This window comes from Gossypium hirsutum, chromosome D01 (assembly GCF_007990345.1).
Source record: "Gossypium hirsutum isolate 1008001.06 chromosome D01, Gossypium_hirsutum_v2.1, whole genome shotgun sequence".
In the NCBI taxonomy this organism is placed as follows: domain Eukaryota; kingdom Viridiplantae; phylum Streptophyta; class Magnoliopsida; order Malvales; family Malvaceae; genus Gossypium; species Gossypium hirsutum.
In genome coordinates this window covers 60,473,148-60,499,576 of record NC_053437.1, presented here as the reverse complement: position 1 = coordinate 60,499,576, position 26,429 = coordinate 60,473,148, and the positions used below count along the sequence as shown (strand labels likewise).

The window sequence follows — 26,429 nt, the reverse complement described above, 5'->3', positions numbered from 1 at the left end:
CAACTCAATTAATGAATCCTAACTTACAACTTAATTGCTAAAATGTCTTTGGTTGAAGTGACAAACTCCGACGTTATCCTCACAGCTCTAATCAGGAAAACATTTACAGCAGCTCCCTTGGTTCTAGGTCTCATCATTTTTTTTACATTTAAAGCTCTCAAATACTATGTAAACTCATCCAAGTGGTTGCCCCTTCATCTTGTCCAAGTCTAATCCTTTCAAATGGACCTTTTTTATTAAGTCAGTTTGATTACTGATAAACTAATATAATACACATTATCTAAAGCCAAGCCAAAATACCCTTAAATGGAAGCTCTTCAAACCAACAGATTCCATTTTGACCTGTTTTGCACTTATTTTTATAAGATGGATGCACAATTAGCATATCATGGTAGTAGGATAATTGCCATACAAGATAGTCATGTCCTCGTCCATTTGGGCTCTGTGAAACTAGTATTCAGACAAATTGGCATCGCAAGGCTTTTATTTTCAGTTGGCTGACAGAATAGTGAAGATAAAAAATACACTTTGACCCAAAGTACGATAAGTAATGGCACTGAATACGAGCGTAGAACAAACCAAGTTCAATTGGATGGAAAAAGGGCAGCGAGTAGCGTGCCACCCAAATAAACCTTGGACAATATTATGAAAACTAAACTAAACTAAACTAATCTGAATCTACAACTTTCAAGCATGATGACTACATAACTGCTATAACACCTGGAGGTTGAATGCTTTCGGATGGATTGACAAAGACCAAATGCTGACACCATATACTACCGAAGTTCTTCCTCTCCCCGCACTGAACTCCCACAAGCAAGATAGCATTCATTCACGACGCCCACAACAATCCCCTTTTGGTTGATCTGTACAGTGTGGGGCAAGAATAATGCTCTAAGAGAACATATGGTCTGATCATTAACTCAGGCTGACTGCAACGTCACCTTCTCCGAAGCTGTGCTCTGATACTCAGCACAAGCCTCCGGGGTATCTTCTTCACTAGGTGGAACCAGCTGCCAGAACAGTGATAGGTACTTGTCCCATTCAAGCAAAATCATAGAGCCTTTGGCACTCCCAGTTTTTTCCTTCACCATGAAGATTTAAAGTAAGGACATTGTTCAAGAAAATAAAGGCAAAGCACATAAAGAACTTATACCGCAATAGAAAATCCGACATTTGTAAAAGTAGTTTTTAAAGTTAATGGCAATAATCATTACATGAGATAGTATTGATATTATAATCGTAGTCTTCAAATTGAAAAAGAGAATGTCCTTGATTAATTCACTCAGAAAATAAAGAAAATCAAAGTGTTTTCCGTAATATAAGAAGCAGCAGGGGATAAAATTACAATTAGCAAAAATCATAATAAATGACTATATATTTCTATATTCATATTACTGATTTATAGCCTAGTGTATTCAAGACTTCATTTTCGTTTGGAAAATCTAATACGAATTTTGAAACAAAAGAATAGAATATACATGTGTGCATATATATATATATACATCACAATTCAGCATATAAAAGAAAGGTATTATTGATGTGTTTGTGACAACTATTTGCTAATGGACAAATCACTTAACATTAGTAGGAACAGATTTTGTTTGAAGAATATACTATACAAAAAAACTGTTAATCATCACGATTTCAATATTTAATCTTTTGGGAATCTTGAATTTTTAAAATATTACTTCATATAAAAGAAATTCCTATAAATTTTAACAGCATTTTATACTCGAGGTTTAGATTTTTGAGGGGGGCAGATTAGTTTTCATGTACCATTTGAAGAGCCTAAACTAAATTCACCATGTACATAAGAGAATACTAAAACTTAGCCAGACCACAGTCTTAAGTGGCTCTGCCACTGCCCACTTGTCAGCAAGCAGTGGCTCTTAACCTAAGAAATATGTGACAAGTCAAAGTGTTCATTGTGCTGGTTCATTATGATTGTTGGACAATTCAAGGTGAACTTACAACATGGGCCTCGATAAGGCTCTTAAGCTGCATCTGTCCAACAGGGGCAGTTACTCTTTGGATCTTCACAATTTCCTTATTTACCTGATCAAACATTTATAAAATTGTAAAGATGTGAATCTGAAGGAATATTGATGGAAAGCAAATGGTAATAGTATGATATATTTTTCTCATAGATATTTGATCAATTAGAAGAACCAGAACAAAAACATTACTTTCACTGACTTGCATCCCTATAGATTATACTTATGTGCTACAATTGTCAAAAGTGAAGCAAGCAGACTGGAAATGTGCAAGAGGCCTTCATTGCAAAATCTATGAATCTAATGCTTTGGCTAACAATTGGAAACCTCTAAACTAGAGGAAATTGATGTTCAAAAGGATATTTTTCTTCTTCTTTTAGTAGAGTGTGGGGGAAAAGGAAGTATTCCAAAGTTTAGAATCTAAGAAAAAATATATCAGTAATAATAAGGTGAATTGAAGTAGAAAGAAAGGGGAGAAAAGGCTAAAGCATTAAAATATTTTATAAACTTTGTGCGTGTCTCATGTGACCACATTCTGTTTCAGAGCAGCTGAAGAAATGGGACACAACTGATGACTGATGGCATGCAATTAGTGAAGAATCATTTCCTATGGCAGCAGAGAGGTCTCATCACTAATTAACCACAGCATTTCTAGAAATTATATTCAAGGATGCAAGATTGTTAAATACTTTCCAATGTATAATAAATTAAGAAGCCAGGATATAAGAGAGGAAGATGGGCCACTTCTGCTCAAACCTTGGGCATTAGAGTATCATCCTCATCAAGCATGTATGCTAAACCTCCAGTCATTCCAGCAGCAACATTTCTCCCCACTCTGTCAAAAATAAATGCAACATTCAAAGAATTACATCAATTTTTTTTTCTTTTTTTTTGGGGGGGGGGGGTGGGGCTAATTGGATTACATCAAGTAGCTTAGTGACAACCAGTACAAAAAATAAACCATTACTCACTTTCCAAGTACAACCACACAACCACCAGTCATGTACTCGCAGCAATGGTCACCAGTGCCTTCAACCACTGCTTGGGCAAGTGAGTTTCTCACAGCAAAGCGCTCTCCAGCCTTCCCTCTAACAAAGATTTGTCCACCTGTTGCTCCATACAAACATGTATTTCCTACAATAGTTGCATCCTCAGGGCAAAACCCAGGATTCTCTACAGGGTTACTACCAACTCACCTCCAGCCATACCCTTGAAATATTTATAGAGTTCATGTCAGATTCTATGAACAAACAATGAAGTTCAATCATACCTTGAAGGTTCATTTAACACTTTTTATTATATTCTAATTTAACTTGAGAGTTGGCTAACAATGTTCACAAATCAGTTTAGGCTATACCAGAGTGACAGTTGTAACAGATAAACACACAAACACATACTTGGAAAAGGAATTTTTTTGACATAGTTTACGTGTTTAGATTGTTTCATATCTAGTTAAAGTCTATAGTGGTCAGAGTCCATTAAAAATAACTGAATCACAAAATCGCATGTTTTTTACTAACCAAGTTCAAAATTTTAGAAAATCAATAGCAGTTTTTTTGAAATATTAAAATTATCCAACAGAGCATGTAGATAGCAATTTAGTCACAATACCTTTCCCACATAATCGTTAGCTTCTCCAATAAGTCGAATATTCATTCCAGGAGTCAGGAAGCATGCAAATGACTGCCCAGCACTACCAGTAAATCTATGGACAAGAAGAAAACTGTTTTAGCTTGCATGACACAGATGCATTTTTAAGCACAAACATCAACTATTTAGAAGTTGGATCTCACGTTATATTAATCTGCCCAGCAAACCCAGTGTCACCATATCTTTTTGCAATCACACCTGCTATACGACCACAAACAGCTCGGTCCACATTGTATATCTTTATAGTCTTATGTACCTCTTTCTCATTTTCAATTGCATGAGATACCTGAATGAATGAAATAAAGCTTCTTAATTGCTGACTATTACTAGCAACTCATACTAAAAGTATCGCAAAACAAATTAAATTAAATTAACAATTTTCATAACATAGTTTAAACATTAAAATCTACCTTAACGACTTTGTTTCCTTATATAGCAATTTTGTGTTTCTATCAACCAGTCTAGTTCCTATAAAGGCATCACTAATTGGCATGACAATCCCCAGTACATTGAGGTGACATTATAATATGTTATAAACTTATCATATGTTACCATCCCACCTAAAACCAATAAGAAATAATGGAAGGGGACAACTCAAATACAACGCAGAAGAGATCCGAGACTTCACCAATGTGAAGAAAAATCACTTAATATATGTTACTGGATAAAGTCAAAGAAGAAAATTATGTTTTTCCAAACTTTACAGAAGGCCCTTTCCAAACTCCAAACAATTTTTTTGAAAGTTGGGAGATTTTATATTCTACCATCTAGCACCTGAGTTTATCCCAACCTGTACCTGAATTTAGTAGCTTTTGTGTTCAGATAGAGACTTAGCATAAGGATTATTAAGAATAGCCACAAAGTCCTTGACAGTAGAAATTCTTTGAAGTATCATATAGAAACTTAGAGAGTAGCACTCAGATTCCAGAGATAAGGTCAAATCATTAGTAGAACGATCTTATGGGCCAAACCTATTTTAGGAAAGGCCATTAATTTTGATTCTCTAGTTAAGGCTTAGGTTGTTGTTTTATTTCTTTCCTTGGGTTTCTTGGTTGTTATTTTATTTCAGTTAGGTTATTTCATTTTTAGAATAGATTTCCTATTTACATAATAAGATTGTTCCTTATTTAAAGGGATGTATGGAATAATAAAACCTAAACAAAACTTTTTTCAAAGCCTTAAAAAGATAACAGTTTTTCTCAAACGAGTCCTAAGGTTTCAATCTTTCTTTAACGAACTGAACTATCCGTCACAATAGGTCATTACAGGAATCAAAGTAAAGAGAAGACAATTGACTTCAACTTCCGTAGCAATTGCCACGTGATAATATGTTTGTGTGTTTATAACAATTTGGTATCAGAGCCTACCACAATGGGCAATGATGTATGTGCATTGACGCAAACTATTATGGAAACCATGGTGGAAGCTAGGTTTATTGATATGAAAAGTCACAAAAACAGCCACCTTCAGCAAATGACTACAAATCCAAGAACATATGTAACTCTGACTTAGGTAAATCGACAATTGGGGATGGTGATGCAACCAGTACTACAACCCAACACTAAGCACCTCTCCCACTAGTTACTGCAGGAGGCACAACACCACCATTCCTGGGTGGAGTGGTTCTGCCAGTTGAAGTTGTTCTCAAGTACACAAAATTAGTTTTTCCTACTTTTGATGGATTGGAAGATTCCTTGATTCAGCTGTATTGTGTAAACAAATCTTCAAAAACCAACACACGAGGCAGACAAGGTAAGTTTGGAAGCCTTCCACATGGGTGAGGCACATCTTTGGTATTATTAGATCAAATTGGAGGGCCATGTGATAAACTGGTTTTCCATAATTGCCACTCCATTTTAGTCCTCCAGTAGGCAGAAATCCCTTGGGAGATTCGATTAGTTTGAAACAGATCGAAACTTTAGAGCTATATCAGCAATAACTTCAGGAAAAATTAGCATGAAGACGCCAATACATTTAAGTAGACCAACATGTTGGGTTATTCATGGCTGGACTGCATGATTCCATTCAATTAGATGCTCTAATGCACAAACCATTGATTTAGCCATGACTATAAGCCTTGCTAGAGCCTATGAACAGAAGTAGCAAATGCTATGTGTCAAAAATAATCGTAAAGGAACTTGGCAAGGTAATGAGGGCAGTTTCAAATTCCCTGTGGATATAACAATTTTGGCACCCAACTTTCTAAAGGCAGCAATATGTTAGGGGAACTATTGAAGCAAAATCGATAAATAATCTAGCCACTTTTTTAAAGATATGGGCAAAATTGGCAGAAAGAAGGAAGAAGGGCTTATGCTATAATTCTGACGAACAGTATATGGTTAGGTAACAATGTAAGAAGCTCTTTTGGCAGAGCTGAATGACGCAAAACCAAAATCTAAAACTGAGACTGAACTGGGTTGAGTTATATCGTCAAGTTATCATGAATTCAAGCTTGAGGAAAACCTTTTATTTGTTGGTGGGGGCATAGCTACGAGTCAAACCTATGTTAGGAAAGGTCATTAATTTCGATTCTCTAATTAAGGCTTAGACTGAGATTTTAATTCTTAGGTTTCTTGATTGTGATTTTATTTCAGTTAAGTTGCTTCCCTTTTACAATAGGTTTCCTATTTATGTAATAAGACTAATCTTTATTTAAAGAGATCTAAGTCTGTCTCTAATGAGTCCAAAGGTATCTCCCTTTGATGAGCTGAACTATCAATCAAAATAGGTCATTACAAGAATCAAGATAAAGGGAAAACAACTGACCTCCCTATCAATCTCCCTATCACTCGATCCTATTTGTGTGTTCATAACAAAAGATTTATTTATGAAACTTTGCAACTATAACTACCAACTATGACATCTTTCATTTGAAATTCTCCTAGAGCCCTTGAATGCAACATAGTTACCTAGGAAGACTAAGTACTTACAGAGGATATGGCTCAAGTATGACACAATATGGAATGGTAATGGTGACATGTCAACTTCTAAGATTTAAGGATATAGAAGTGGAATTATACCATAAGAAAAAAATTATTTCAATAGATTTTAACAAAGCATACAATAAAAAACTTTAATTTTCTAAAATAAAAATGTTTTGTTATAATAAATTACTAAGGAAATTTATGATCGAGAAATATCTTTGTAAATAAACTCAACATCCTTCACATTTGGGCTTTAAAGATATCAAAACAAAATGGCATGAACCAGAAAGCTTAGAAACTTATCAAAACCAATCCAAGCCATACGTGCTATGAACATTTTGTGTGTTGATTTTCTTTTCTTGCAAAGCTACCTACTTTAATTTCCCTTCTCTTTTCCAACCCAGCCGCCTACCACTACCAACTTCAGAGCTCAAAAAGAAAAAAAAAAAATCATTCAAGATAAGAGGCAGCATTGACAGCAAGACACTCAACCAACCCTAATTCACTCCCTTTATTTTCTACCATTTCTCTTTGAATTCTCAACTTTTTTTGAACACCTTTCTGGTGAAGACAGTGCCACCTCCATGATAGCTTCATGTGTTATCCTCTTTTTTTTTTTTTTTTTTGAATTCTGGCATCAATGAAAGTGTCCAAATAAAATGTTATCATTTTAAAAAATTTCCATATTCAGCCATGTTGGATACATATCCCAGCATCTCAAAGGTGTGTAGGCATTCAGCACAAACACAACACCAAATGCAAGGGGGTAGAGCCATACACAATAACATGTCAAATAAGGAGAAAACTAGCTGAATCAAGCGAGTTGTAAGATTTTCAAGAGCATTTGGAACAGAAGGGACTACTGGAAAACCTTTTGTTTGTCTAAATCTCACAGGGTCCTCTTCATGTCCCAGTCAAGAAAAAAGCCATTGATCATGAATGTGAAATTACATATACATGCAAGTGTTACCTCAGGATCAGAAAGTAAAATATCATCCAGAACAGGACCATTTGAGTGAACTTCTTGAGACCTGATGGCAGTACTGCTCCATTTTGGTAATCCAACATTCTAGGAACCAGAGACAATTTTCATGTTGAATGCAGATAAAAAATAAGCATGTTCACCAGAAGGAAAAAGAAACCTTCATGTGATGAGAGAAGGCAATGACTCAAAAACATACCGACAATATATAATTCAGATCAAGATGCTGGGTTTTCACTAGTGAGATATCTCGTGGTTTTAGCAAATCTGTTCGTCCAATTATATCATCCAACTTTTCATAACCCAGTTGTGCTAACATGCCACGCACCTGAAAGAAATATAATTCTATTAGAGGGGAAAGAATACAGAAAAGAAAGATAATATAAAATGAATTCTAAATTGAGGAAAAGGAATCCAAAACCCCATCAAGAATAAGGATTATGGGTTACCTCCTCTGCAACATATAAAAAGAAATTGACAAGGTCACCGGGCACGCCAGGAAATCTTGCACGAAGTTCTTCTCGCTAATGTTGAAATAAAAAATACATATTAATAACAAAAAGTAGGGGATAGTACATTACATACGAGCACAAGCAATCATAGCATCATATAAGGGAAAGGGTATTCTAGTACCTGACTGGCAACACCAACTGGGCAATTATTTGTGTGACAAATGCGAGCCATTACACATCCAGTGGCAATCATTGCCAAAGAGCCAAAGCCATACTCATCAGCACCCATCGCTGCAGCCATTAGAACATCAACTCCACTTCTGAAACCACCATCGACTCTAAGAATTACCCTTTCTCTTAGTCCATTTTCAATGAGAGTCTGTCAAAGATCAGTGATTTAACATTGCTCTTATTCTTTCAAATTAAAAACAAAAAGCATTGCTCTTATTAAATGATAAATAAATTTCCAAGATTAAATTGGTAGGATAAAGACATACCTGGTGGGTCTCAGTAAGTCCAAGCTCCCAAGGACCACCAGCATGTTTAATGGAACTTATGGGACTAGCTCCAGTACCACCATCATGACCAGATATCTGCAAAAGCAAATTACAGTTGTCAGATGACTTTGGATGGATTCCTAAGAGCTATATTCAAAAACAGCATTCTAGATTTTGCTTTCCCCTTATTACATTTATATATTAATATAAATTCATAATTGAATAGAATAGAAATGAAATGAAAAGGAAAATAGTAGCATTAAAAACACAATAAATCCAGACAATGAACAGAGATACAACATTGTATCTTGTGAATATCCAAGGCACATATCAGCCTTGCAAGGAAGACAGCTTGAGTTGCTAGCACCACTGGTTCCGCCAGATACAAATGCCAAAAGTCCATTAGTGCAAGAATTTTTCAGTTTGGCTGTGAAGAAACTTTTGAGATTCATGATCAACTTAAAATAACTTATCTTGATGCAATCAACTTCAGAAGAGGCACTTTGTGACAAATAATAAATATGCCAAAAGTTTAATCTTCTTCAGCATGCCACTTTAACGTGGAAACTTCAAAGCAGATGAAAAACTAGGAAAGGAGCTGAACCGCTAAGACCAACAAACTAGTGAGTCTTGAAACTTACATTTACATTTCTTTTAATTGTCTATTTAACTCTACTATGTTCTGTAGGCAGAAAGTTTGTATTAATGAGCTTTGTAGGATTGAGAATTTAAAAGAGATATAAATCAAACCAAAATTTGTGATCATGGGTACTAAACTTAGTATAGACTGTGAATATCACCACTTTTAGCTAGAATTTTAAGAATTGTGCTCCTCTATGGTCTGTTTACCACAAAACTCTACTTCAAATGTTTTCTCTTATCCTTTTAACAATTATTTCAAGTTCTAAACTATCAAGTGTGATAAAAAATTAAATTTAAAAACAAAACAAAACAAACAAGTCAGCATTCATTTCATATTCCAAAATCAACCTGAATCATAGAGCTTAAATCACCAGCTCAATATGTTTAGAGTGCTTCCAAAACATTGCATTTAATTTCTTTTATTCAATTAAAAGGCCTGCATGAAATGTAATTTTTACATTAAACTTATTCAGCCTCATTTTTACATTCAAGTTAGCTAATTCAGTCACATTTTTACATTAAAGTTAGCTAAGTCTATGAAGTTTTAATTCAGATTTACTAATTTTCTAGTAGTTTCTACTTGGTTTGATTTATTTTTTCCATGATAAAATTAGATAACTTTCTACTTTCGTAAGTGCAAAGTGAGAAGGAGCTTCGAGATGTGAAGAGACGACACAAAGGTAGCAAGAATGCATCAGATGTGTAGATAGTTGATATTACCCCCTTTCTTACTCGTAAAGGCACATCTAATGAATAAGGTAAAAAAAATTAAACAGAACATCGATCAGGTGGGCCTTTTATGCCTATCGCCTTACAAAAAACACACCTGGGCACACCAAGAAAGTTGCTTATCAGATGCATTTGACCTAAAAGGGTCTAAGGCACCTTTGTTATTTCACGCTAAGGTGCAACACACAGGCAGACACCTTGACAGCTCGGAATTCATTCATGTATGAATTTCCTTATTTATCTATATATTTCTTCTTCCTTTTTGTTTGTTTAAAATTTAGGAGGAGCTTCAAATACAAGATCTAGCTTTATTCTTAATTTCATTTTCATGTAACATTTAATGCATTTTTATCTAAGGGAAAACAATATTGATGGTGTTCTTTTGGATATTTTGCAGGTGCAGAGAAAAAATCAGCTTCACAAATTATAGGTATTTTAGATTTATTTTCCCTCTTTCATTTCCCTATTTGTTTATTTACTTTTTAATGAAATTTTATGATGTTTCTCTAGCGTGTGCCAATGTTTTGTTATATTCATTGTAATAAGGTTATAGTGGTTTTAAACATAATGTTGGGGCTTTCTCTTAGATGTCTATGAAAATCTTCTCTTTTTTTTTTTTTTTCTTTTATGACTTTTTCCTCATATTAAGGTTTTGCAGTCATAAGTTTTCTGGTTCTGGGAAGTCTTTCAAGTGATATAATGACTTTTATGCTCTTCTTTGCTGCAGATAGCTTCCTCTAGAAAAGTTAATTTTTGTGCTTTAACATTACTTTCTCCGCTGCGCTTACTTTATTCATCACTAGTTGTTAATCTTGAAAATTACTACTAAGAATATATAATCATTAGGAAACAATTTCACTAGTGATGCCTGGGTTAAACATGAGAATACTTTTAACAGCAGAAAAATGCATAAACAACTCTAAGCACATTAGCAAGGCACAACTTATGTAGATACACCGTCTTGAGAAAAAGATTGATTAGTGTTATGCAATTGAAGAAACCAGAAATAATAATAATAATAATAATAATAATAATAATAATAATAATAATAATATTCAAGGGCATAGAAATAAAACAGAAGGAACATGACACAGCTAAGAGCTCAGGATACTGGTAATAAATTAGGATAATTCACCTGTATGATATCAGCATTAGCCTTTGCAACCCCAGAAGCAACTGTTCCGATTCCAGCTTCTGCCACTAGCTTTACAGATACCTTAGCCTTAGGGTTGACCTAAATATTTGGTAGATATAAGATAGTATTCTTATCAGCGCTCCAAGGATACTGCTTTTAGTAAGGCTAAACAGATTAGAACGATAATTTGGTAGCTGAACTAAAAACGTGCAATTATCCCCCACATCACAACCATAGCAATTTAGTACAAGCAACCATTACGTCAGCCTTCTTTTGTTACAATGAAACCGATTTTCAACATTTAAAAAATTGGTTTTCAAGGCAACAAAGGCATCAGGAAAAATCTTGGAACTTAAAATCGGTTTGGATAAATCAACAACTCTTTTTGAGTTTCACTGGCCAATGATCCTGTATTAATCTACTAACTGATTTTGAGTTTCTAGAAGCATTCCTCAAATTCAATTTGGCTGGAAAACGGACTAGAAGATGTTGAAAACCTATTTCATGCCACAAAAGCAAGTTGGTTGAGCAGTGTTCATGGTTAAACTAGATAAATGTCTTTGAAGTTCACTGAATCTGTTATAGTGCAGGTACTAGTTGCATAAATCAAATCTAGATTACACATGAAGCAATCAATTACCTGATGTAGGTCAAAGATCAATTGTGCAAGATCTTCAATAGAATAAATGTCATGGTGCGGAGGTGGAGATATAAGTGGAACACCTGGTTTAGAATTTCTTAACTTTGCAATATATGCACTAACTTTTTTTCCTGGCAACTGACCTCCTTCACCTGGCTTTGCACCTTGTGCAATTTTGATTTCCAGTTGATCTGCATTGGCCAAGAATGTTGGAGTAACACCAAATCGACCAGAAGCAACCTGAAGAAATAGTGATCATGAGAATAAAAGGAACAATTTACATGACTGCTCGATATGTATCAAAAGCATACACTGCTCCCTATCCGCTAAACCACTCTATAATGTATCAAAAGCACAGACTGCTCCTAGCAGATCAGGACCGTCAGGTTTATCTATGTTCTTTCCATCCAATAAAAAGTTAAATGTTTATGCCAGTCTTGACTTTAGATCTGGTGCCAAAAAAGACAGATTGCCTCCATATTGGTATTTAATTATTTTTCTTTAAAAAACAAAAGATTGAGAAGTATTGAAACTTTACCAAAAATGGGCCCAAACATAAGGAGATTCAAGTATTGAAATCATTGTATTGTTGTTGTTTTTTTCTAAATGTACTTTTAACTTCTTACAATAAACTTCTAAAAGAAAGTCCTAGTTGCATTTTTTGTGACAGAAAAAATAACAAGATAGCTAAGTGCTACACAGTTATGGCGCAAAAGCATAAATCAATGCAAATGTATACCATTCACGTGGTGCAGATAACAACAGATGTATTGTTTCAAAAATCTGTGCCCTAAAGAAAACCTCATGAGGTCAACATGACATATGACAGAATCATATGAAACTTTTTCTAAGCAAAGTTCCGTTGCAATAACCTGTTTAATAGCACTCGTAGCAGTATCACCATTTTGAAGACCTTTGAGATGTGGCAGTGTGGGAGAATACCCATCAACAACATCAGTAAGTGGCCTCCAGCGAATTGGATCCTTGGAGAAAGTAAACAAAAACCATAAGTTTCTTCAATTTATTTCCTTATGTTTGGTGGGTTAAGGGAGGTGAGAAAAAAAAAGGCCATTCTCCTACAGATAGGAAGACCAGAACCAAACTTATCAATGCCCTATAGCTCCTCAGCTAAGCAAACAGACACATGTCAAGGTTATTGTGCATAAGTTTGAAGATTATTCTGGTCTATAATTTACTTGCAAAATGAGAACCTAAAGAACAGTAGACAGAATAGGCACTTCCCATGAATTTACACATGGCAGTGACCTTTCTTTTGAAATAACAAGTGCAATGAGTCACTGACCAAAGGAGTAACTTTAACACACAAACACACACAATGTATGTATATATGTATATATATTGCTCAAAAGAAATATGAAAGACAACAACGAAGATATATCTCCAGTCCTGGATTACCTCGCCGCCTTCTCCTGAATTAGACTTTCCACCTAATCTGTTCATAGCAACGGCTATTGCCTCATGAGTTTCCCTTGAAATAGCCCCAAGTGACATTCCACCAGTGCAAAATCTTTGAACAATGGATAAGGCAGGTTCAACTTTCCCAACAGGAATTGGTGCACGATTACTTTTGAATTCAAGAAGATCACGGAGAACCTGCATTTAAAATAATAGGAACAGATCACGTAATTCTATAAGCATAGCATTAAAACCAGAAAGAAGGGATATCATATGTATTGACTAACATTGACTGGACGACTGGCCAAGTGCTGCTGATAAATTGAAAATGCACTTTCACTCTTCTCGCGGACAGCTTTATGAAGTAGTTTTGACATCTCGGGGTTGTTTGCATGATACTCCCCTTTAATAATTAGATAATAATTAAGAAAGATACAAACAAGAAAAGGTGAAATTGAATATACTCAATATACCATTGCGCTTGAGAATATTATTAAATCAGGGAATAACTGATGTGACTAAATTTAGGCTAAGATGATGTTAGGTGAGAATACCTGGCAGGTCCCTCTATTATAGGAACTCATTCAAATTAGTGCCTATAGTACTAAATAATCAGTTTAGTCCATATACTAGTCAAAAGAATCAAATAAGGCCAAATTTTGATAAGAGTTAATATTTACTGTTTAAAAAATCTCATTTATTGTTTACTAGAGTTAAGATTTTTAAAGCTTTTATGGTTCTTCCAATGAAATCTTTTGTTTGGAGTTGAACTACAAATGAAAAGAAAAAAAAATTCATGCTATTTTTTAGATATTAAATGTGAACTCTATTAAAACTTAGCCTTATTTGATTCTATTTGCTAGAATAAGGACTAAATTGATCTATTTAATAGAAAGAGATTGATTTGAACCAGTTCTTATAATAGAGAGACCTAACAGGTACTTTCATCGATGATATTACCTCCTCCTAGCTAATCTGCATGAGTTACAACTGAAATCCAGCACATTGTTCAATCATTTCCAGATAAGGTATCTTATTATCAAATAGAAGAGGTACCAAATTATAAATAAAATCATGTATTTCCCTTGACAGCACATAAATGCACAAACATTTTGAGAATAAGGGATACCTCCAGGTCTGAATTGTATAAATCCAAAATTTTCCAATCTTTTAGCTGTATCTTCAGAGAAAGCCTTCACCCAAAAAGACAATGTCTCCCTCGCTAACTGTAGAAAACAAGAATCATAGAAAACAAAATCAAAGGACACAGAAGAAAACAGCATAATAACACCCTAATCAAAATATTAAGAATAAATGACCTAAGAATGCAAGGGCTTAATCAAATTAAGTCACCTGAGGTAGGGTAGAGGGAAAAAGATAAAAAGTAGACTAGAAACTCAAATTTTGGAGAGCATGTCAAGGCCAAGGGACATTTCAAAATCCCAAAGTCTCAATATACTCTCAATAAAAAGATAACCTAGAACTGGGGGAAAAAAGGACAGTAAAAACAAGTAAGCTACTCCCTAAACCCTAGTACTTGGCAAATAAGAACAAATGACAAAACTAATATAAAATGCCAGGAGAGTTCATACAAAAATAGTAAAATCGATAAAAATGCATCCTTAAATATTCCATTGAATCAGCACCAGACATCCATGAATCACAAGTCAAAATTCAACATTGGCTGGTTTCCTTTTCTGGTAAATGAAGGAAAGGTTACTGTGGGAGTCCTCTGGAAGAAATAATATCATTTGATACTGACCTGGTTGTCAGTCTCGCAAAGGCAGAACACTAGTTTTTAAAGTTGACACATTAAAGGAAATACATATCTAGAAATTAATGCCAATGGTCAATAGAATTGGTCTAAAGCCTTGACAGAACAGAATAAAACCAGTATGCGCCATGCCCTGTCAAGTTCATTACGCATGAGAAACAAAAAATGATCAATGTAAAACCAAAACACAAAATTGAATTGGTACATCATATCATTGTCTCGAAAATAAGTTCGAAAAAAGAATGATCAAAAATATTACTTCACAAGAACAAACACACATTTTCTCATACCAGGATACTATTAAACTTAAAGAGCAAGTTGTATTTCTAACCTCATCAAAAGTTAATCCACCAATCTTTGACACACTCCCAGAAAATGCAAGATCCACTATTTCCTTCCCCAATCCATAAATCTCAAATATTTGCGCACCACAATAACTAAAAAGAGAACAAAAGTCAATTAAGTTTAACAAATACATATTTAATCGTTAAAATATATATTAAATCATTCAAACCCATTTTTTATTCAAAACACATACCTTGAAAGTAATGAGATGCCCATCTTAGAAAGAATTTTGAGGAGACCAGCTTTGATTGCCTAGATCATGACAAATAATTAGCATTTACACAAACTATAAGAAACTCGACTAGCCAGTTGTGTGGGGGAAACGGTGGCCTGTTTAGACTAGTACTATGTGACCAATCTATAGTAGTGCTTCGTAGAAATGATAGTAATTGTTTTCTTACCAAAATATCACCACTTTCTATCACATTACAAGCAAACTTAAGAAAATCAGTAACAAGGATATAAAACATAACAATTCCTGAAGTAAATGAAGATAAAAGAAATGCATATATGACAAAGACGATAAAATATCCCAAAAATCTTTCATCATTTGATATATACTGACCTTACAAAAGTTTGTTTGCGCTTGCTCGATTGTCACAGTAGGCATTTTTCCATTCCGCATCAAATTCACAGTTTTAGAACTCAAACGCCACTGCCGACAAGTCTCCAATGCCAAGTATGGACATACAGCACTGCAAAAATGAAATTAGCAAAAAAAGTGAAGCAGTTTCAAGATTTGAAGACAAAAATAGGTTTTACGAACCAAAGTACAGAATCATAAGATCTAGATGAACAAAAATAAAATACATGAAAATGGAATAAACCACCTAATTATTGCTCACATGCCAAATAAATGTTATCAACGACTTATCTTCAGACCATAAATCATAAACTTCATACTAATGAGATCTTTAATGAGAACAAAGCTTCAATTAAGATATGCAGAAAATATTAATTTACAAATTACGCACCCATCTTGAAACTAGTAAAAAGAAATAATATGGGAAAATTTTATTTTTTACCATGTAGTAGGTTAACCAATTGTACTCTTACTTTACCATGTAAGGGCTTATGTGGTAAATCATGAACTTTTTTTTTATACTTTCCATAAAGAAAATCACTTGCCTAAAACATTAGCCATAACTTAAATCAAAAAGCATAAATCTTTGTTTAAAACATGTGCACAAGCATACAAACATAAATAGAAGTATTCACTTGTGGATGTGTAAACTACAACCATTTCCCTAATGACGACCTTTTACTATAATTCTAAACATGTGTGTTCTTTAGATTCAGGAGACAACAATAATATGCTATAACTAAAAGAGGCACAATCATAATTTGAAAATCCTAGGGAAGCAAAAAAATTGCATGGCATAAATTATTAGGGAAGTACCAAAAATAATAATAGTACCAATAACAATAATAATAAAAGTAATCAACTGTTCACACGTTGAAAAAAACCAATTAAGTCATCATCTTGTAGAAACCAAATAAAAGAGAACAATTCAAATCATTTACAAGGGTTCACAGTCATCTCTTTTGCACAAACTGCAAGTACCAAAGGACATCATTCCCAGGCTCTCATTCATGAGAATCTGAACTTATGCTACGATAGAAAACCATGGTAGAAACTTTTATCATGGTATGTTCATTCAAGGGAAGCAAATTTCTCTTTTTACAAGCAATTTTTATAAAACGGGATTGACTTAAAGACATATGCTCCTACACAGTACTATTAAACCATCTGGTAATCTCATATACTTAAATCTTGAGGAATATTAAGCACAGTTTACTTCTATGTTGCTCTAACTCTTTATTTCTCTTTAAGTATCTATGTCAACATAAGGTTACATCCAATAGAAAGAGAACTCACCTTGCCCCATATCCAATTAAACAGGCAAATTGATGTGTACTAAAGCACTGAGCAGTATCAGCAACTATGGAAGCTGACATCCGTAGACCATTTTGAATAAGATGTTGATGAACAGCAGCAACAGCTAGAAGTATTGGAATTGCAGGCCGAGTTGCTTCCTAGAGTGACACAGAAAAATGAAAACATCCAGAATGAAGTTCTGCCAAAGATATATAAGATCAAAAGAGAAGAAGCCACTCCTCAAAAAGTGAGATACTAGTAAGTTACAAGGTACAAATATTCTTGGCTCTCGAAATATATATAGACAAAAAAATAGAAACAGGGATGCAATAACCAAATAACCAAGTCTATCAAGACTCCTAGAAATAACAATTATGTACAAATTTAACAAGTCAATATGTCTACACAGCCACTTTAAATGATAAAATGAAGATGCATATTCTTATCCCTCCCATTATGCGATACTAGTGTATGCTCACCAAATTTTAGACGGCACAGAATGTTACATATTTAATGAATCTGGGCAAGCCGGTTCAATAAGATTAAGGTAACAAAACTACATCAAAGTCTTTCTCATATACTAACCACAGAAAGGGATTTCAAAATACACTTCTTGATGCAACAATCAAGAAACAGAAAATTCTACTATAATCAGAGATGAAAGTATATGAAACAGTAGCCTTTACATACTCAAATCATGGCTAAACTAGTTCTGAAAGTGAAGACGTTTTACTAATTCATAAGCTTTAGTGCAAGTATAAAAAGGTTCATACCAACTCATCAGCACGATCAGAGAGCACAAGCAGTTGGGAACCATTACGAACAGCTTCATCAGCAGCTTCACATAGTTTGTAAAGTGTCTTGTCCAATGATCCTTCAATCCCTTTACGTATATCAAAAAATGTAGGCAAGACTTGGGCCTTTAGCTGGGGATCCTTAAGCAATGACTCAAGCTCCCCTTCATTCAGTACAGGACTAGACAAGGTGACCTGGTTCCAATGACAATTAATTTTGATAGTGGGAAAATGATTAAAAGTTTAATTGATTTCCAATTTGAAAGCAACCATGAGATGGCATCAAATATAAATTTAGGAAATATACAAACCTGAGAAGCATTTTCAGGTCCAACTTCCAATATATTTCCTCGTTTTCCAATATTGACTTCAAGAGACATAACTAATCCTTCCCGAAGAGGGTCAATGGCCGGATTTGTGACCTGCATATAAACAATTAATAAAGAAAATGAATTCAAAACATTAGATACATAAAATAAACCTTACTATGACATGGAATAGAAACAAATTAAATTACTAGATTAAATTTGATGCCAAAGGTGTTTTACCAGTTTTCATGTTCCTAAGAACCAATCGCATGAAACTCTAAAGGTTTGCATAAAGATAATGCAGTGTTTTTGTCAAACCCATCCTCCCCCCAATAAAATAAATAAATAAATGAAACCCCATAATATGACAAAGTATATGCTTTTAGTGGCAGTTTCCAACTTCCTTGGAAGTTTTGTAAACTTGTGCATTCCTCGTCCTCACTCTAGTAATCAAGGTAAAGAAGAAAATTGACGACAGCATTCAAGCCAACAAAGATTTCTTTTCTTGGGAGGATTGGAGGCAACAAAGGTTTCTCATGATCCCATAAACACATGCAATGTCTACTTTATCGTTGTGCGACTGTCGGATGTGATTTTGTTCAACCTCAGTGCAAACAACTTAATTATCTTGAGCATAAATAATAGCTTAGAGTTTCTCAAGAATTAGTGCATAATCTTCTAACATTATATGTTTAATCAAACTAAATCTCAATCATGTAATGCAAATATTCCTAATATTCCTTTGGCATCTTAAGATAAAGATGAAGCAAAAACAAGGATTGTCCAAAAAGGAGAAAAGGGAGACCAAGTAAAACTAACTTTGAAAACAAAGTATAGAGGTAATCAAGCATATAACAAAATCAAACACTTAAAATGCCATATTGTAGGATCTCTTCACAGCATAGTAATAAGATCAAAATTCTAACAAACCTGTGCAAAACGCTGCTTGAAATAATCATAAAGCATGTGTGCCTTTTGAGACAATATAGACAATGGAATGTCATCACCCATGCAAAATGTTGGCTCCTTTCCTTGTGCAGCCATAGTCTCAATAATCATTTGAACATCCTCACTTGAATAACCAAAAGCCCTAATACATCACATTACAAAAAGAAAAATAGAACAATTCAAATCATTAGAATTTGCATTTTTTATCATAGACTAATTTATGGTCGCTAGAAACCAAGATATTTCAATCACTAAATCAAACTCAATAACAAATATACCAAGAACGAATAAACAATGTTGACAAAAGTGCCAAGTGCACTGAAGGGCTAAGACCCCTATATAGCCTGAGGCACAAGGCGCAAAAAAAGCGCTCCCTCGAGTAAAATAAGGCACATACATATAAATATATATGTAAAATGTATATAAAAAAACTTATGTAATATGCGTAATATTTAAATGATATTAACTAGTGTGAAATCAAGTGAAGAAGACAGAGGAAGAAGAGAACAGCTGCTGTTGCAGCTCTACTGTTGGCTGTAACAGACATGAAAAAGAAAGAAAAAATTAAGGAGAAGAAAAGAAGAGAGAAATGGGGAAAAGACTAGTGTGAAAATATTACTTGTCAATTTAGATTAGGTTACATAGCCTATTTATAATAAAAAACTAGATACACAAATAAGGAAAGTCTAAGATATGATATGATATGATATGATATGCCTAATGTTATGCTAATTAATCCTAGAATCATGACATAATTATGCAAGATATCACAGCTGTCACAGCACTCACCCTCAAGCTGGAGCATACAAATCATAAGCTCCTAGCTTGTTATATATAAATTCGATGCAAGGCTTTCTAAGTGCTTTAGTTAAAAACATCTGCTAACTGGTCATTTGAATGAACAAAGCTAGTAGTAATACACCCAGACTCAATCTTTTGCCTCACAAATGACAATCAATCTTGATGTGCTTTGTTCTTTCATGAAACACTAGATTTGAGGCAATATGCAGTGCCGCTTGGTTATCACATATTAACTTCATTGGGCTGACAGTTTCTTGTTTCAACTCTTAAAGTAATTGTATTAACCAAATTAGCTCACAAATAACTAGAGCCATAGCCCGATATTCAGCTTCTGCACTAGATCTTGCCACAATATTTATCACATATATGGCTACTTTTATCACAATATGTACAATGAAGCTGAGATCCTCTGCCTTTTCCTTTTCAATTATCTCCTTGCTGACCAGTTTTCTGTATTGTGAGCATAGAAGATTCTCCCTCAACCTGGTTTGGGTTTGAGGAGATTCGAAGTAACCAAGCCATCACATCGTCAAGGGTGGGAATGGTTGGGCTAGCAAGGACTTGATCTCAAATTGAAGCTAAGTCTGTTCGCAACCCTATTAAACCAACACCATAAAAAAATTGTCTCGCTGCTTCTCTTGATCAGTAACACCTCAGAAAAGGGCATAAGAACATTGAACTCATCCTTCAAAGTTTCAATCTGACCCAAACAGCTTGACATATCCTGTTGATTCAGCTGGAGATTAACAAGATCTGAGACAATCTTATATATTCGCTGAAATATCATTAGTGTATATAGATTCTTGGCCTTACCCCACACTTTGTAACATGTTTTGCAAGATTGAAACAAAGTGAGTAGCTTTGGCTCAAGAGAATGCCATAAAAGACTTCACAATTGAGCATCGACTTTCACCCAAGTTTCTTTATTCTTTTCATCAACCTGACTTGCTTCTTTATCGAAGTGATCCTTGAAACCCTGTCCCATATACCAAAATTCAACCAAAAGCTGCTCATGACACATAGTTATTGCTACCTTGAAGTTTAAGGGTGGTAATTGCAGGGGAACTAGGCAAGAGAATAAAGATTTGAGAGAATCCATATCGAAGAAAAATTCTGAACTAGTGGCAATGGATAGGTGATAGCACCAATATGGTTGGGAGAGGAGTGTCTACCTTTAGGAAAGACTCGCGGCACCAAACGGTGGCCTGAGGTGGTCTCATGCGTGCTCACATGCTGGCGCATAAGAGGGGAGAAAATATTAGGGTGGAACATGTGGCTCACACGAGTGGATTCCAGTGACCGGATTTCGACTGGAAGGTCGATGGAAGGTAGGTATTTCAGTGAGAGGGGCAGTGAGACTCCATTGGCTCTGATACCATGTGAAATCGAGTGAAGAAGAGAGAGGGAGAAAGAGAAAGAAGAAAGAAAACAGCTGCTGTTGCAGCTCTACTGTTGGTTGTAACAGCCGTGAAAAAGAAAGAAAAAAATAAAAAGAAAAGAAGAGAGAAACAGGGAAAGGACGTGTGAAAATATTACTTGTCAATTTACATTAGGTTACATAGCCTATTTATAATAAAAAACTAGATACACAAATAAGGTAAGTCAAAGATATGATATGCCTAATGTTATGCTAATTAATCCTAGAATCATGATATAATTATGCAAGACATCATAGTTATCACAACAACTAGTAAGGTAAAATATTTGCTTCAGATACAAATAAGAAAAAATAATGAAAGACCAAACATTATTGTGGCACATTCCATGCGTGAGATCATGTGGATATATACTCTTTAAACTGAAATTGGGCTAGAAAAGTTTATTGTCATTTCATTCATGAGAAGATTTTGGGTAATTTAATTTCTACTGGCTTCATGATGATAAGAGAACAAACTTAATGCAGTAAATGGAAATCGAGTTGACTATCTACGTGACAAGCTAGGCATGATTAATATCTATGCTCTGGTGAGCGTTAGTTGTGTCAGCTTGAAGGAGAGTGTTAGTTATGTTAACGTAATTATAGAGACTTGAAAGAATCAATTAGGATTAATTGCAATTAGTCATTTCCTTGTATATAGATTTTATTTGTGTAAAATACCTATCACAACATTTTCCAAAGCTTCTCTATTACTTGCAAAGATGTTGAAGGTATTTGAAGGTTTCTCAACAAAGAAATATAACCACATAACAATGCAAATGCAAAAATCCAAATTAGTTTTTCTACTCTCTGTCTTGGTATAAATCTCAAAACCACTATGCTATTAAATTAATGTAATTTTCTTGGAAGATAAGGGTGCAAAGCAAATGCGTGAGGTACCAACCTATCCATCATGGTGAAGGAGTGATCAAGAAGAACATATTACTAAATAGACACCATAGGCTTTTTCTATACAACATCAAATCCATGTCTATTTAATTATTTTTGAAAGAAAAATTTAAAATTTTACATCTCACTAAACAAACTCCAATCAGCAGGAAAAAGTATCCCTTTTAGAGTGACAATATTTCCTTACATGCGGGCTTGCTCTTAGCTAACAAGAATACAACTCATTTTAGCATGCAAAATTGTAGAAGAAGTGTTCCAAATCATAAGATAAATCACCACTGACCACCTAAGATATATCAATCAAGAATCAAACAAATCTAAATATAGCTCTCACAAAAACATCAGCAGCTATAGTTGTTAAAGGGCTAAGAGCATTAAAGGAAATAAAATCAGTCTCATTTGCATTCACCAGAACACCACCATGAACAACTCTCAAAGTATCCAATGGAAGTTGAATACTTACTGTTGGCGTCTTAAGATCGTTTCACTGTCCAAAAGTGTTGTGGAGAGAAAATTTACTGGTTTCAAGGGTCTCATGTTTTCACTAACCCATTTTCCATACGCATTTATTGCAGCAACTCGCTTCTTGACCTCTGTATTCTCATAAACCTATAAATCAAAGTTTTAAGATGCAAGTATGCTTGAAGAATAATGGGAAAATTACCCATGTCTCGTTTGGCACTGTTTTTGTATTTTATTTTCTGTTTTTGTTCAATTATTTTGAAAATGATAACAGAAAACATGTTTGGCAATCAGTTTTCCTTTCCAGATAGAAAGACAAAAATAGTCCCAAATTCTTAGGAGCTAGAATTTCTTGCTTTCATTGTTTCCAAAGATAATGTTTTTGCTTCTAGCACTTTCACATGAATGTATTAACATATTCAAAATAAAAATTATAAATGAAATTAATTAATTTGTAAACAAAATTTATTAAATAAAATAATAATATATTTAAAATATTTAACTAAAATTAAATGCCTCAAAATAAAAAAGGTAAACTATAAGCATATTGAAAAGAAATAATCACAGGAAATACTTTAACACTGTGATATTATATCACATATAATTTAGATGATATCTCCATATGGTATTAATGAAAAATGGTATCAAGAGCTACTACTTAATATAAGATAACTTTACAATCATCTGATATAATTAAATAACTTAATATTATTAATTAAATTAATATTATATAACATTATTTAGAAACATATCAGTTTAGGTTGTATTAAATATTAATAATATTAAATTAATTTTAATATGAATTAACCTTATTTACTAATATTAGATATGTTATAAAAATATTATACAATTTATTAAATATTAACAATTTTAAATTTTACTATGCGATAAATTAAATTTGTCATTAAAATATTACTACAAATGTATCGAATAATATGCTTAATATTAAGATAATTTACTTAATAAACAATAACATAAGTGCCATTGTCATATAATTTTTTCAAATTTTATTTTTCATATTGAATTATTATCTTTAAAGAATATAAGTTTTTGTTTCAAAGCGTTACAGAATTACAAACCAAACATGTTTTATGTTTTCAAAAAAAAAAGGTTTTTTTTTTAAAAGGATGCAATTACCAAATAACCCCTTCGTATTTGAGCATTTACAAATATTTTGGGAAGAAAACCAAAGAATATCTCGAAAAGAAATTGGAGATAGAAAAACATATCAAATGGCCAGTATGCATACGGGTTGATTTTAAAAGATATACAAGTATATCCCGAAACATACTGACCAAAAGATTTTTTTTTAAGTAGCTAATAGTTAAGAAACCAATTACAAGTAATCATTATGAACACACTTTCAATGCAGAAGTTGGACATACACAATATCAAACCACAATAAATTGCTATACAAACCTGACCACTTAATAAATCAGCAGTTATCATCATTCCGGGACCTAAACGGCCCTTCATAATAACTTTTGAATCATCCACCGGTAGAACACCAACCTAATAAAAGAATAAACATTGGCCATTATTCTTATGCAGTGAACCAAGACCACAAACAAAATGCATGAAACACCAAGAAAACGTAGGATGTTAATTATATACATGTCCATTTTTGAAGTACATAAAAAGATACCATCAGCCATTTCTATGTGGATAAGGAAAACATAACGAAAGTTGTGTTTATTGGACATCTGAAATGGCTTAAAGTTGGATATGATAAACCTGCAAGGTTTGCTCTTATGTATCTGTAAGCAAAGTGGCTTCTTTTCAACACAACTTATCAAAGCAGGCTAATTCATAAAAAATGAGAACAAAAATAAATTAACCTCGTCATATTGGACTTGTATCATTCAATATTTACACTTCTATCACATAGAGTAATGTGCCTGCTTATAATGAGAGAAAATTCATCCTTTAATGCTATTTCCAGTGCAACAACCTTTTATTTGTAGACTGACCTAAGATAGATTAATTTAATGAAGAAAGAATTCATTTTGAATCCCAATGGCATTGCAGTAATCAAAACAAAGATTAATCAGCAAGTTTCCTATTCTTAAGAAAATTCTAATCTTCTATTCAACCAAAAAACAAAAGTACACTCTAATCTTCTACATTTCAAATATTTGAAACTGCAGTCGGACAGAGTAGGATTCTAACTATAATCATTGATAAGGAATTGCAGTCATTAAGGGATCAAAACACACCTCAGATGCAACATATACGACATTGTCAATTGTCCTCCAATACCTAGCAGGGCGAAGTCCATTCCGATCAAGACATGCCCCAACAGTTTTGCCATCACTGAACCGCACAAATTAAACTAGGAAGTATTAGAAAATGGAATAATACTGGGCGAAAATGGTGAGACAAAAGTGCAAAAAAGTAACAAAACAATGTACAAGGATTTGTGTGCCAAAGGTTTAGCACAACAATACTTAGCTAATTGTACTGTTGAATTTAACAACCTGATGTCATCAAAAACACATTTCTTTCTTGACCATAAATTAGGAACACTAGTTCCTATTTATTTATCATATCATTCAGTGATTCTACAGGATAGACATAAAAAAGAGAAGTGTATTTCTGATCAACATCAACAGCAGATCCACTTAACATGCTAGACCATAATATCAGAAGTGTTAACAACTATCCTTAACACATAGGTCAAATTGACTAGTCTTTAAAGCCGGAGGTATTCACTTTTTAAAATAGAAAAGGACATCTATAGTGATCACAATAAGCATACTCAAAATATATCATTCATTCATCAAAGGATTACACCATTCCTGATCCACTAGCTATCAAGTCTAATCAATAGAAATGCAAGTCACTGATTAGTAACAGCTGCAACAAAATACATATCCATAAATCTGAGCATACACAGACAAGCATGCATGTATGTACTTATTCGTGCCTTTTCACCAAAATCATGCATTTTATAACATATGCTACTGACACGAGACCAAACTGTTTTACTTGTTTTCGTTAATTTAAAAGACTGGCAGCCACTATCATTACGAGAAGACATGGGCAATAAAACTAGAAGTCCACTAAAAGGGTAGATGAGCCCTGAAAGCATTACCTAAATAGGAGCAAGGCAGGTCCATCCCAAGCTTCCATCTGACCCTTGTAATAGTCATAAAAGTCTACCACCTAAGGAGAAACAATTAACTTAGTATCGTCCATGTGAAAGATAATTAAATTCACAAAAAATTCACTAGTAATGAGAAATAAGATAACTAGAGACACGTGTTAAAACACCAGATAAAAAACTATCAAAAACACGACTGCAAAGGCATCTCAAAGGAAAAGAGAGTGAAACAGTAGTGAATATGGTTGGGGCACAATTAAGGGTTGTAAAATCAAGAGGAATCATCAAATTGACCAAAACGAATTATATAGACTTGATCATCTATCTGATTTAATTAAGCTAAAAAAGTAACCTGGAACTGAAATAACCTAGTTAAAACTCAGAGAATTCATTATACTTAACAAAAATTTGTTTAGTGAAGAATAACAACATTGCTCCCTGTAGCAGAATTTATAAGCAACTTGAATAACCAGCATAGTCTTGAGACAAATACCTCAGGATACTTAGCTAACAATGTTGGGTGATTCTTGTATGCCTCTGGGACAAGAATCATGAGAGTTTCATCAGGATTACGGCCACTTCGTATCAGTAACTGGACACAATAAAGAGAAATCATTTAAATTTC

The 26,429-nt window shown here is 33.8% G+C and overlaps 1 protein-coding gene across 1 annotated transcript in view; it reads right to left on the bottom strand.

The window, feature by feature from the left end:
* Positions 1–456: 456 nt before the first annotated feature.
* LOC107921512 (ferredoxin-dependent glutamate synthase, chloroplastic) overlaps positions 457–26,429 on the bottom strand; it is a 32,487-nt gene continuing 6,514 nt past the window's right edge. The window contains 30 exon segments of the mRNA XM_041087544.1: positions 457–1,085; positions 1,975–2,058; positions 2,754–2,832; positions 2,969–3,179; positions 3,182–3,206; positions 3,609–3,702; positions 3,791–3,933; positions 7,542–7,640; positions 7,753–7,881; positions 8,003–8,077; positions 8,187–8,384; positions 8,503–8,598; positions 11,009–11,107; positions 11,649–11,888; positions 12,521–12,631; positions 13,065–13,262; positions 13,352–13,467; positions 14,194–14,290; positions 15,170–15,275; positions 15,377–15,435; positions 15,749–15,878; positions 17,063–17,220; positions 17,836–18,051; positions 18,168–18,278; positions 19,095–19,254; positions 22,703–22,848; positions 24,121–24,213; positions 24,918–25,014; positions 25,796–25,866; positions 26,298–26,396. Of these exon segments, the coding sequence (XP_040943478.1) occupies positions 924–1,085; positions 1,975–2,058; positions 2,754–2,832; positions 2,969–3,179; positions 3,182–3,206; positions 3,609–3,702; positions 3,791–3,933; positions 7,542–7,640; positions 7,753–7,881; positions 8,003–8,077; positions 8,187–8,384; positions 8,503–8,598; positions 11,009–11,107; positions 11,649–11,888; positions 12,521–12,631; positions 13,065–13,262; positions 13,352–13,467; positions 14,194–14,290; positions 15,170–15,275; positions 15,377–15,435; positions 15,749–15,878; positions 17,063–17,220; positions 17,836–18,051; positions 18,168–18,278; positions 19,095–19,254; positions 22,703–22,848; positions 24,121–24,213; positions 24,918–25,014; positions 25,796–25,866; positions 26,298–26,396 (3,702 nt within the window). The 3' untranslated portion in view covers positions 457–923.